General features: G+C 37.4%; 1 protein-coding gene across 9 annotated transcripts in view; it reads right to left on the bottom strand.

Moving 5' to 3' along the window:
* LYST (lysosomal trafficking regulator) overlaps nucleotides 1-13965 on the bottom strand; it is an 81858-nt gene that overhangs the window by 8991 nt on the left and 58902 nt on the right. For 8 of the 9 annotated variants that reach the window (XM_062637412.1, XM_062637416.1, XM_062637417.1 and 5 more), the window contains 16 exons: nucleotides 12287-12463; nucleotides 11747-11823; nucleotides 10830-11018; nucleotides 9955-10100; nucleotides 9778-9874; nucleotides 9046-9107; nucleotides 8633-8688; nucleotides 7472-7624; nucleotides 6900-7144; nucleotides 6102-6168; nucleotides 5068-5224; nucleotides 4547-4687; nucleotides 3921-4138; nucleotides 2374-2604; nucleotides 1480-1669; nucleotides 561-697 (listed from right to left, as the gene is read on the bottom strand). In XM_062637412.1, coding sequence (XP_062493396.1) covers nucleotides 561-697; nucleotides 1480-1669; nucleotides 2374-2604; nucleotides 3921-4138; nucleotides 4547-4687; nucleotides 5068-5224; nucleotides 6102-6168; nucleotides 6900-7144; nucleotides 7472-7624; nucleotides 8633-8688; nucleotides 9046-9107; nucleotides 9778-9874; nucleotides 9955-10100; nucleotides 10830-11018; nucleotides 11747-11823; nucleotides 12287-12463 — 2343 coding nt within the window. Of the gene's footprint in view, nucleotides 1-560; nucleotides 698-1479; nucleotides 1670-2373; nucleotides 2605-3920; nucleotides 4139-4546; nucleotides 4688-5067; nucleotides 5225-6101; nucleotides 6186-6899; nucleotides 7145-7471; nucleotides 7625-8632; nucleotides 8689-9045; nucleotides 9108-9777; nucleotides 9875-9954; nucleotides 10101-10829; nucleotides 11019-11746; nucleotides 11824-12286; nucleotides 12464-13965 lie in introns of those variants that run through there. The other variant, XM_062637420.1, reaches the window with a different exon arrangement.

The following is a 13965-nucleotide window of genomic DNA, read 5'->3' as shown; positions in this document are numbered from 1 at the left end:
CATATTTGTTATTACTTTGGAAACCAAGCAAAGAGGAAAATTCTGTGTAGCCGATAATTTACAGCTAGAGCAGAGAATCACTGCAGACGTATAGATCTACAACCATATCATCAGCCAAAATCTTTTGTGTAGAATCTCACCAACCACTGGAGCACAGAGATTATGCGGTGTTCCCCAACAATCTTTTAGACACTCTTTTTCAGAGGAATTCTAAGCTATAGAGGAGTTCTACTTCTAACGTGAAGCATCTATAATTTTTTCCTGTATTCTTCTTGACCCAGAACTTAAGCTGTTATAAATGCACACCAATATTCCATAGGAGGTAAGAGTACAAAGATCAAAGGCATTCAAAAGGTATCTTTACCTAGTACAGGAGCAAATTCAGGGATGATACACACTAGAGCAATGAGACACACTCCAAAGCAGAATGAAACAAATTAGACAGTGGTGTTGGGATGCTCATCTCCAAGAAAAATGAAAGAAAGAATACTTTCTGCCAGGTGAGGCCACCACTTAAATTGCCAGTATTAAATTGCAGAAAAAATCTGATTTTTTTTTACCTGATGGAACTGTGAACTCTGTATAAAGTTGACTGGAGGTTCACTTTGCTTGCTTTTCAGTCTTAAAATGTTATCAGCATATCCCCAGCTCAGGATAGCTGACCACTGGATATCTGTGCTGTGCATGCTTCTCACACCTGAAGGAAGGCACACAATATTGCATTGCATGTGCAACCAAGAAGTTGATCACTTTTTTTAGTCAACAATAAAAATCTCAGCTCCATGTTTTACCACAACCTCGAATATAAAACCCCCTGAAGTTACAAAACAAGATGTTTTCTGTTGGGCTGTGGCTTAATCCATAGTATATTATAAACAGCTTTCAGAAACTATTAAAACATTGAGTGTTCTCTAAAGACAGTTTGCAATCTGGACAAAGCTTTTCTGAAGAAATGTTCTCCACTACAAGTGGAGAAAAGGGGAAAAGGCTGACAATACTTCCCAGACAGAGGATAGATTGTTCATAACTTCATAGAATTGTGGAACGGTTTGGGTTGGAAACTACAAAGATCATCTAGTTCCAACCCCTTTCGCATGGGCAGGGACACCTTCCACTAGACCAGGTTGATCAAAGCCCCATCCAACCTGGCCTTGAACACTTCCAGCAATGGCACAGCCACAACTTCTCTGGGCATCCTTTTCCAGTGCCCTCTCCTTCAAGAAGGTTACTTGGTTTTGTTATCAAAAATATCAACTTAGAGGAAACCTCTGTTGTAGTTTTGAAAATTACAAGTAAAATCCACCCTCCAGAAAAGATACCACACACAAGGAAGCTGTTACTGGATTTATAAATCAGTATTTGGAAAAAGTAACTTAATTTGGGAAATTAACTGGAGAATAAGAGTAGCATTAGATTTAATTTTTTTATGGCTTATTTTCACATGTATTGTACATGTAGAGAATAAGCACAGATTCATACCTTGCTCCTTGCTATATATCATCAAAAGGCAAAACTTGCGGGACAAACCACAGATAGCTTTAGTTGGTAAAGCCTGGAGAGAGCCAAACCTTTCTCCATGTGGTTGGCTAAAGCAGACAACAGGATCTGGAGCACTTGGGGAACCAACATATTCTCCCCACTTCAAGCCTTTTATCCATGGTAACGGACTCTAAACCAAGCACAGATAAAGGTCAAATTAAAAAGTGGTTAAAAGTTTTCAGGAAAACATTATTTCATTAGTAAGGGAGAATTATTCATATCACATTCCTGTAAGAAATGACATGGTAAGCACTGTGCGAGTATTCTAAAAACACGAGAAAGACAAGTATGAAACACTCTAGTGTCATCAGTTGAACTATAAGCTTTAAGGGAGTTCTCTCACTTCTTTAAGGGCTGAGGTAGCAAGCTCGCAGTTTAGGTAGGTAGTGACAAATTCTGGTTTCTTTAGGTGCAAGGATTCAGTTTCTCACTGGACTTTAGGAAAAACAAGTATTTAAAGTGAAGAACGTTCAACTGTTTCTTTGTCTGTAGGACAAAGATGGAAGAAAGCACAATATGTGGTTATCTACTATAGGTTTCCACACAGATTCCAGAATTCATCACTAAAAGTATAAAAATGGTTAAGTGAAATGCCTTACAACATCTATTTGCTATAACCAAGAAATTCAGATCTTAGTTATATACAAAATATAGATATATACAAAATGTATCAAAACCATGAAAATAATTTTCACTACCATCTTTTGTGTATTTTCTTTACAGTATGATATGGGTAGGAAGTTGTAGTTTTAGGGAGAAAACTGTAAACACAATGGTACAACAATTACAGCATATGAATGATAATTAAGCCATCTTGAAATCAAAATGACATACTGGATATATTATTTCTTTAGTGTGTTCTCTGGTTTCTCTGAAAGCAAACTGCACTAGTAATCCCATGGCAGCAGGAAGTTCTCCTTCCATTATAAGCCTGGATCCAGGTCTACTAACATGTGCTGCATGGAACAGCTGGCGAGGTGTTTGCCCATATGTTTTTATCATTGTTTCAAGAGCTCTTCTTTGAACAGGATCCTCAACAGCAGAAACATCCATCCCAAAGTAGGTCTAGAGAGGGAAAAAATAAAAGGGGAGAGGCAAGAATAAGGTTTGTCTTTGAGAAAGGTCTCTCAACACCTGAACACAAATTTAGAGGCAGACTCTTCACTTGTTCGGTTAAGATTTGGACCAGAAGCCATCCCCCAGTGGCTGTGTTAAAGAGCCACTGAGAACAGTAACCTTGTCATTACATATTTGATGGAGGTAACTACCACTTTTAAGACTTACCATGGGAGCTGCTCCCATGTGTATTCCATGACTAATTTCTGACAAAGAAGTTCTCAGTAGACTTTTACCAGTCTGTGCAAAAACAGACAGGTTGCTGTCTGATAAAGAAAAAATTGAAAAGGTTTGTTTTCTTTATCTTTTTAATTAACATGTTAAAGCTCTGGTTGGGGGTGCGTTAGGAGAAAGAACCTTCATAGTTCAGGAAAGTAGAAGTTCTCTCTACTTGTCTTTTTCATGCCTCTCTGTGTACCACACTTTTCCCCAGTCATACTGACAAAGACTTTGACTTTTCACTTTAAAAAAAACCCGATGAACACACTCACAGACTTAATATCTGAGACCTAAGGTAGTAACTAGATCAATACTTAAGCACAAAGTAAGGAAGGAAAGCAGTTGGATGGCTACTTGAAAAGAAAAAGCCACCACTGACAAACACTACTGTTTTATTAGCTCTTCCAGCTATAGAATGAGCAAATACATGGATAACATCTCAATGCTTTTGAAACCAGGACTGCCTGGTTGAGCAAGCCTTGTGATCGTAAGGACTGAAGCTAAACAATACAATCCAAGATATCTGTGTTACAATTAAGTAGTGAAATTCTGGAATTCTTTACATGTAAGGAAGACTTATTTGAAATTAAATTTACTGGAGGGGGAAGTACCCATTAGAGGGACAAAGCACAAGATGCATATAAAGGGAAGAACACAAGTAATGAGCTAAGGACAAACTGAACTATTTTAATTGTATCAAAAGCTGCAGCACTATCTGCCTAAATTAAAAGCTTCTTCTGAACAGCATGGAAGCAGGTAAACGTAGTACCTACATAGCACTGCAAACAACTACTCAGAAAGGCTGAACCCCATACCTGATCACCCCTCCACCTATCACAAGGCAAGAAAAGCAAACAAATTCACTCTCAGCAGTTCCTGGGATCTTATCAATTCTGCACTGAAATGGTTAAAGCCTTTTCTTATTCAAGACTTCACAAGCAAGGGATCTTGCTTCATGCTGGATGTTTTCCAAGCAAGTCAGACTGCACTTTCTCCCATTAAGTTACTATGTACAGTCAGCAACACACTGCTTAACAAATACTTACTGCAGGGTGAAAGACATTAATAGCCTGAACAGAGGCCTTGCCTTTTTGCTTATAACCAAACACCAAGTCAATCCAGTGACAGATTGTCTGGGAAACATGGTCAGACTCTAGGGCCTGACGATGAATCAAGATGAAGAGACGAGGATCATTACGAGCCCAGGGTGGAAGATTGACATGGTTTACTCTGTCACCATTTTGACGTACTCCAAAATCAAAACCTACAGAGAGGGGAGTAAATGTTCCAACATTTTAGTTGACAGTAACTTCAAAAAGGTCTTTATAGGGTTCTATGAAACGTAGCCATCAAGCACAGAGATTGCTGATCAGCAAAGCGGCACCGTTAACAAGCCACCCCACCTCTCCAAACACATTCAAGCTGTACAAACTCTTTCAAATGGAAAAATCGGACAACAGGGAACGTCTTTGCACTGCTGACATAATTATGAAAAGACTTCTCCCAAGTCCTACATAACAGCTTTTTTAGCATATCCTGCAAACGTGCCAGTTTCTCCCATACATTTACTACTTAGCATATTCAGTCTACAGATACAAATGTTCTCAGTTTCAACCTATAGGGTCAACTGTACAGCTGTTTTGGAATACAGTTTTGTCATCCTTCAATATACCTTCTCTGTTAACTAGAAAGTCAGGAAGATAGAAAAATTCTGGGATAAGCTCCTTTACGTCAGTCATGGATTCATATGAAGACAGTCGCCAGGTTGTATTGGTAGAGTGAAAAGTTCTGTCTGGGATGTCAAAACTTTGATCTGTAAAGAAATACAAACTGAATTTGTTATATCAATGGCAGACAGCATAACAATTGTACATCTGCAACTTCTTAGTTAACTGCTCTCCAGTTAGCTGAGAACATTTGGAATTCTTCTATCTCAATTACTATGTGTTAGACATGGACTTAAGGTCATCTTTTTATTCCAGATTAAGTTATAAATGTAAGATGTACAGCTTTATGGTCTAGACTGACAATTTCAGAATATGGGTCTACTGTGAAAGCATACCAGATTCAGTTTTATTGAACTCAGCTATTTGGGATTGATAAACTATGCTAAACAGAGTAAGAAATAGCATTCCTGGGTCAGTGGGACAAGGCCCAGATGTGAAAGGCAAATGCAAGCAAAAGTAACTTTACCTTGATAGGCTAAAAACATTTTAGTAAAAGGTGGCAGCCTAACTAGGAAATGAAGCACAGTTCCACTGTTGGAATAATGAGATCCATAGTGATATGGTTGTACAGGAGGCATTGGATCATCCTCTCGTGCTCCTTTACGGTACTCTTCTTCCAAATACTAGAAAAGTAGTAGAAAAAAACCCCAACATGAACCTCCTACTTAGACTGCAATCCAGTAACAGAAATAAGAGCTTGCCTAAGTTGTCTAGGAATAAAACCTGAAACTTTTAAAAGAACATACATTTCAAAGTGATTTGGAATCAAATAAATTTTAAGTGTCTAAAGACATGATCACTTTTACAATCCAGTTCAGTATCAGTCTTATGCAGATTTAAATCTTTTCTGTTATTTATTACTTTTGCTTTAGTTTTCCCCCTCATTTTCTAACACAGCAGAATCATTGCAAAGATTTTTCAATACTAAATGGAAAATATATCTGCAAATAATACACTAAACCACAATGATATAGACATATTTGAAGGTTCAGCTGCAGATGCTTTCACTCCCCAGCATATTGTCATTTCCTGCAGCCTTTAAAACATTCTAAAGGGAAAAAAAAGCAAAGATCATTTTAATCATATTAGGGCATGTTAAAATAACACGAGTACATGAGGGAAAACAAGTGCTTTCTCTTATCAAATAAAGAACAGATAAGTTCCACTGGAGTAATTTCAAACAGCAGTAAGTTATCGTTCTGACTTTTAGGGATATTTAAATATATGTGTGGTCATATGTAAGAAGATATCAATTTAACCTCCTCAGCAGTATCGCATGGAAAGACTAAACTGATTTATGATTTCAGGCAGAGGGACAAACACAGGTTACAAGCATGTTATAAACAATTTCCAAGCAACACAGTATACTGAAAATGAGAATACCAGAGGCATAAAATACTTTGTGGTTTCTTTTCATCGCATCAATATATTTTAGAAAAATTAAAGCCTCCATAACATTTATACACAGGAAAAAGGCAAGAAACAAGTTATCCAAATTACCTTATAAGTATCCACATAACGATCCTCTTTTTCTTTACACTGCACGGCTATTGGTTTAACCAGATTTCTGTAACAGAAGTAGTACTGATATCTTGTAATTTTTATAAAGATGTTGATTCACATCATTTAATATTGCATTATTTTTAATAATGCCTTTAATTTAATGTAATGAAAGTGACAAGCAAAATTTAATAGCACTTTACAAGTGTTCAGAAAACAAAAAGGCCACTTTCAGTTAGTGCTGAAGGCAAACTCAGACCCACAGGCTACCCACCATAGCACAGAAACAGGCAAGCAAATGCAAAGTGCTTCTGTCAAATCAGAGGCATTACATAAAGGCAAAGACTTTTTGCACACACGTTAAATTGGCTTAACAGAAATTCATCAGGGTGTGACAATTCACAATGTAGACAATATGATTTTGTAACTGGCCAAATAATGTACAATATTTCCTTTTCTATTCAACTTCCACTAACTGGCCTACAAGTCTTCATTCACATCAATTTAAATATCCAGCTTTTATTTATTGTAGACTATCAATATCCCATTAAGACAGTAAATAAGTCCAAATCACAGTATCATTTGATTATACACACTCATAATACTAGGCATTTTATTTAAAAATTTGAGGTGAAGCACTCACTTATTATAACAAGCCCAGAGTTACTACAGATCAGGCTTGCCCCCGAACAATTCCATTTGCATATGTGTGCAGTTTAGTACAATGAAGTTAAAAAGCTATACTGGATGATCAGTTCAACTCTTTGGAAATAACCAGTTCCAAACATTTCATATTACCTATATACTGATGGATCATTTAGGTCCAGCGTTTCATTGATGTAGTCAGAAAGTATAAAAGGAAATACTGGATACTGCATGAGATCATTGAAGGAACGGCCCGCATGTTTGTTTAAATGAGTCAGATATTCAAAGTTAGTAATCTGTCCTGTGCACCACAGGTGGGTCAAAGCAGTAATATTTCCATATTCCAAAAGGTTAGGCAAATTGTTAGTTAAGATGTTGTGGTACACATCATCACGGACCTAGGAGAAAACACCACAGCTTTAATCACATAATTTAAAAAGCTTCAAACTATCAAGACTTAGTAAGTTTCTCTAATTTTACAAATTTCCAGATATATGCCATAATGCACTACTGTTTAGCATTACTAAGATTCTTCTGTGTCTTAGTACATCAGAGATGTGTTTTACAACTGTCTAGCAGTCTAGCTGAGCAAAGTTCATTCAAAGTTATTAGACAGAAATTAATTAATCCATGCAACAGGTCTCCTTAAAAAACAATGCATGAACATACCTGTTAAGGCAACAAAGCAAAATGCTTTGATATATTACACATCAGTGCCACATTACCTTTGTGTTATCAAAAGCCAAGAGTAAAGTCCTGCCATTTGTTAGAAATATTTCCACGGCATTGTCTCTTAACTGCCACCAGCGCTTATGAACTTCCTTAATTTCCTCATAAGTCCAAGAAAACGATGCTGGTTCAGTTTCTCCATGAAAACTCTGCAGAATTTGCAGTTGAAAAAGATATTTTGAACAGTAGGTTTTTACAGAAGAAATCCTTCTTCTTTAAGGGTTGCAGCAGCCTACCTTTAAATGCAGCCAGCATGTAGCCATTTGTAAGGCAAACTTTAATTTTGCTGTGATTCTTTAAAACATTACTGTGATTTTCTTCATACATGTTTCCCACCCTCCACTCTCCTCAAGAGAGTGGACATGCATACTCCTCAGGTAACTCAACTAACACCTAATGCCATCTTTTCACTATCTCTTAAGTTAAAATATCGGACAGCCAACCAGAGCAAGTAAAGCTTTGCCACAAATCCCAATTCTGACAGTTATATGAAAGACAAAGCAGCAAAACAGCTACTAACATCTTAAATCACAGCAGCTGTATGCTTAATGGATGCATGGAAGAGCTCCCTGAAAATAGTTTTATGCTTTCAGCAATACAGCCCATATCTTTATTTTTCTGACATGTCTCTTGGATGTATAAGCTTATACAAAGGCTCTGACATATTATCAAAAGGATTAGGTCAGGTCCAGTTTCCTCCATGAGATAGTCCTCTCTTGTACAGGATAAGGGGGCAGTGAGAACATCCTATGCTATAGAGCACAGCACAGTTCATACACTTGTGAGTTTCTGTACTTCCTAGCGCTCCAGCTTCCAGTAAGAAAAGTTCTTGTGTGCAGATCAAAGAAAGCTCAAGCACTTACACTGTTGAACTCAGAGCAACAACCAACATTGTACAGAAGGCTCCCCACATCCCTCCTCATCCCTCCCAACCCCAGGCCCACATCTTTGCTTTTTTTCTGTCACCACCAATTCCACAGCCAGAGGCAACAGAAGCCTTGTCCAGAGACCTCTAACTGTAGTGCTAGTCAGTCTGGCTGGCCTTTCCAGAGACATCTGACTCCAGTACTCTGGCAATCTCAGTAGCAGTAGACAAAAGTTACTCATGGTCATAGTTTGGAAATATTAAAAGCTAGACAATATGCTCCAATACTTACCAAGTTTTCAATTGTGTCTGAAGCATTGTCTTCAACAAAATACATGCCACATTTTCCTGCAGGAAAAAATAGTTTTAAAAAGGTACATACTATTTGTATAATGCATCTTAGTGTTATGTAATCAGCGTCCAAGGGTTAGGAATACTAAGAATAGTACCTGGGCAAGACAGTACTTGACAGAAATAGAATTTATCATTCCACATCTTTTAGCAAGTTTAAGTTTTTAAGTCTGCAACTTTAAAACCTATCTACAGTCCAAATAGCACTCATGCAAATAACAAGGAAATTAAGCAAAACTTATCTATAAAGTATATGTAATACAAGCTCAATTACTTTAAAAACAGTCAGCTGAGTTTATGTATACAGGAGAACCTTACACAAAAATATTTACAAGGACTGCAAAATCTACTTACCTAGCAGCAGTTCACCAGCAGTCTCTCTAGAAGGTGCTACACTTATACATCTTCGATTAACTCTGAAATATTTCAAAGTGTATTATTGCCCATGGATTTATGTACCTTTCAGCATGTACCCAAGATTAACAGCCTCAAAGGCTACCATTTCAGACTTTTCAACATCATGATTCTAATGGTTCAAATCCCAAGGAAGGGAAGAAAACAGAACCTCAGCTCTCTAGACTTGCACATTACTGTATTTGTATTTATTTCTTTGTGTGCTCTTGGCGGTTTTAGGCAGTATAGATATATTATTTTAGGCCTGTAATAGATGGCAAATTGACACAGTTGCAGACTTGAGTAGCACAATGATAGAAGCAGAGAAGATGAAAATACGATTTGCTTTTGAACACTGATGAAAAGACCTACCAGATATAGTAGCACTGCCTGTCTTAGATATCTAAGTGACAAATAAGTAAAGAAATCCCATCAGGTTATCACACAGAAGTCCCATGCCCACATCACACCAAACGGTGTTTGCTTTTAATGATTTCTGAAGTCGTGGAGATAGACTGTTTAAAGAATCAGAAAATATACATGTTGGTAACTCTGATCTTTTGCTCACGAGTACAGCAGAAAAGTCTCTTATCTCAATTATTTTTCAATTTTTATTTAGACAAAAAGGTAAGTGGAACTGTTTCATTGGAATAGTAGAAGGCAGGAAAGAGGTAATCGTTACTCAAACCCTACCTTATATGTTCACTTGCAGCTTTGTCCTTTACAGTAGAAGAGTGAGAAGAATGTGTTTTGTCTTCAAATAGATAAGATAATGGAGTTTTTATCATGCCTATAAAAAAAACCCCACAAATGATAAGGCACTAGCAGTCATTACAGTTGAGGTATGCTCTTAGAACATGTTGTAATTACCTTCCTGTTTCTGCCTGTCTGGGAGAAGGTACTTGTTTGGAATAGTCAGGTAGCATCTCTGCAACCGACGCCTCTCTCTGTTTGGGCCCTCTGTTGGATCCAGTTGCCAAGAAGTTGGGTAATAGACTGGGTCATACCAGAGTGCTCTAAAGAAAAAAGGTAAGAGTATACATGTTTATGCATTCTGTTTTTCTTTAAATAGTAGAAAGGCAAAATTTTTAGAGTAATACACTGGGCAATTTTTTCTGAAAAAGTATCAAAAGACTGAATCTGTAATTTATTCTCATAAGCTACCCCACTGACTGACTACTCATGAGCTACTACTGCAAGACTGCTCTTGAAATGGCGAATTCTGATCAGAACAGTAATACAATGCATCCAATACTTTATTTCTGATCAGAACAGCAATACAATGCATCCAATACTTTATTTTGAAAACTCGGCTGCTGCAAGCATGGCATAATACTTGTTCTGCACTGGTAAAAATACCATTGTTTTGTTTTTTGTCAAGACATCTTTTGCTCTACGCAGATTAGTGACCACAATACCTGTATGCTAATGTGAATAACATGACCCCCAAAATGTTGTTATTCCATCAGTGTAATGCCAGATATGGCATTTTTATGACATTCTTCATTCTAGTAGAGCAAAGTATATCTGCCAAAAACGCTGTCTAAATGGCACAGAAACAGGACTTGGCTACTAACCCCGAAAAATTGAAGAATAAATCAAGTCTTTAAACATATGATGTTAAAATGAGAATTACTTTTGCTAATCATCTACATTTCATTTACCTCTAAGAAGAATGAGAAGCATGTATCAGGCATAGAGTCTGTCTCCTCTCATTTTTTCACTGGGATGAGAGAACAACTTACCGATCATGGGTAAGCTGCTGAACAAGTTCCTCCCAGTGTCTGCTGGCACTTAGCTCTGCCTTATACATCCCCCTGATGTGCTGGATTACTTTCTTTCTTTCCATTCCTTGTGACAGAGACACAGCTTGTGTGATGTCTCCAGCTATTTTAGAAATGTCTTTAGATTTTGTATCCAGACGTTGAAAGAGACTAAGGAAAGAGAGTTGTTTCAAAATGTCAAATAAACACACTGAAAAGGGAAGTCAAGACACCAAAATGCCCTATCAGATACAGTCAGCTTGGCAATAGATACCCATAGGTCATTATGGCAGATGCAAAGCAGCTTAGCCTACATGATTTTCACAATACTCAGGAATAACTTCTGCTTCTTAGCCTTTCAAAAAAGCTATTACTTGTGGCAAAAGCCAAGCTAAGCCATCAGATCAACAGATACCTATTAGTATGGCTTACTAGTTTATGTATAGTCATTATAATAAACATCTTAAGAATAGTAATTTACCACTGCTCAAATCTCTTAAGATATTTAATATAGTAAAGTCTTCTCTTAACTGAGCTGACCTTTACAGCTATTAGTTACCTACACTGAAACGTGTGTGCATCTCAGACCTGATTTTTTTGGCAAAACTTACAATCTAAATTAACGGGAAAAAAAAACTCCTGATCCACCACAAGCTACCAAAATTTACATTATGCCAAATAGCAGCAGTCTACATAGCTCCAAATAGTGCTAAAATAATACAATTAATACAATGTTTTATTCACTGAAGATCAGTTAGTTGCAGGGGCACCTGCCTTACATTTATTGCACAGCCCATAACAGGAAAGGTGAATGGACAGATACAACAGCTTTAAAATTATGGGTGAAATGCCAAATGAGCAAAAACTGATCCATGCACCCCCTTTAAGGTGGCACTTACTTTTGCCGATTGTTAGCCATTGTCTTCTCCCAAGCAGCTTTGTTCACACCTTCTTCCATCTCGTATTTCTTCTGATCCTGAATGAAAGTTTTATACATTACTTTTTTTAAAAGGACAAAATAAAGAAGCAGAAGTTAACGGATGTGCCAACAAAATTGTTCAACTGATACCTTCACAGTATTTAAAACCATCAAGACATCATTTCAGTTACCACAGTTTTATTACATTATATCTAAATTTTGTATTTTTTTTAAAGGAACCATAAAAATTCTTCCCCCAACAAGATACACCAGTAGCTAATTACAAACTCTTGCCTTTGTATGGGTTAAGTAATATGTTTAACCAAGAAGATCCAGCATGTGCTTCCTGTGAAGCATTGAATATGAGTGACAGAAGTATTCATAACCCAAAGAGTCCCCAAAAGCATAAACCATGCACAAAACAAACAAAACCATTGTCTGCAGTAAAATTCTGACCCCATCTTACAGAGAATTGTCTCAAATATATCCACTTTTTGAAGTATAATTTCTATTCACAAACCTCTTTCAAAGCTTTTATTAGATCTGGTTTTGGCTGGGGGCTCAGGGGAATGCATTTATAGCCACAACATTTCAACGTATTCACAAGGTCTCCTACTGCTCTTTGCTCTTCTTTGGTCATTTCATCACTGTGATTGTGCATTAACTCACACAAATAAAGCACTAATTTAGGTCCATGCTAGAAGATGAAAAGAAGGGAAGACAGGAAAACAAATGTATGGTTATTCTCATTTCCACAACACAACGCTGAGCAGGTTGTAATTTCAGCTTTATTCCTTTTCCTAGTCAGCCTGGGCAGATTTCTTCTAATTCTTCTGTGATTTTTAAAAAATGCCCATTTTAATGTTTGAAGAGCAACTTTTATGAAAGTAGAAAATATGCTGAATTTAATCCTCCACATGCTAAAATTTCCTCTACCATCCTGAGACTTTTCAAATGGCTTATAGGAAATCCAAGTTTCTTTTCCAAGGACTCGGCTCCTGCAGCCTTGTTTATACTTCAGGAAATATGTGCTAGGCACTCCTATTTTTTGCCTGGCAGTAATGCTACACCTTATTTGAGTAACCAAATTAGAGCTGACATAATGAAATCAAGCAGACACAGGGCATAAATGCACTCAATGTGACACTCTCCCAAAGCAGCCACTTCTAGAATGTCAGCTCTTTTCTTACTAGTAAAAGTGTCAACTGAACAACATATCAGAAACATGTAAGTGTCATAGGTTCATCCAATAAGCACTTTCTCTCAGTATATAGTAAGTCAAACTGTGGCCCATCTTACGTAATTTCTTTCATTCTTGCAGTTCCCAAAGATCTCAAACAGCAACATTCTTACCCCGTTTCTGATCATGGCTCTAAGAAATGTTTTCTTTAAAATGTGCACCAAGGGTACAATCAAGAGAAGCTTCTTCCTGACAAGCCCAGAAAGGCAGGGGAAACGGTTTGGCTATTTGAGTTAAGAACATAGAATACATAGTACCACTTTAAGAATCAATAAAGGCTAAGTAAGAAAAGATAGAGTACTGCTTTGATCGAGGACTGACTGCCTCTTAAAATCCAGTGGCAATCAGTTCTTACAAGTTTCAGGAAATCTGCAGTTGAGAGTTCCAAGGCAGAGTTCCTTCATTAATCTGCTTAAGTTCTAGCATCCTTAGTAAAATTCTTCATGTTAAAACTAGTACAACCTTTTGCTTCTGCCCTACAATGGAGATGTGATGTTGATGTGCTACAGAGTCAACAGATCTAGACATTACAGACATCATCATTTAGACGTCTTAGCAGCCTTCTGATATCTGAAAGGGGCCTACAAGGACACTAGAGAGGGGCTCTTCATCAAAGACTGTAGAGATAGGACAAGGGGTAACAGGTTTAAGCTTAAACAGGGAAAGTTCAGGTTAGATACAAGGAAGAAGTTCTTTACTGTGAGGGTGGTGAGGCACTGGCACTTCATTATCCAAACGAGTTGTTAGTGTTCCATTCCTGGCAGTGTTCAAGGCCAGGCTGGAGAGAGCCTTGGGCAACATGGTCTAGTGTGAGGCATCCTTCCCGAAGGCAGGGGGGTTGGATCTAGGTGATCTTAAGGTCTTTTCCAACCCAAACCATTCTATGATTCTATGATCATCATTCTACCCTGCCTTTTAGAAAACTGTCTACCCTCAGGGTAATATAGCAATTTCAGAGG

Source organism: Pezoporus occidentalis, unplaced genomic scaffold, assembly GCF_034315485.1.
Source record: "Pezoporus occidentalis ecotype Australia unplaced genomic scaffold, CSIRO_AGI_Poc_V1 ctg52, whole genome shotgun sequence".
NCBI lineage: Eukaryota > Metazoa > Chordata > Aves > Psittaciformes > Psittacidae > Pezoporus > Pezoporus occidentalis.
This window is presented reverse-complemented; position numbering and strand designations above follow the sequence as displayed.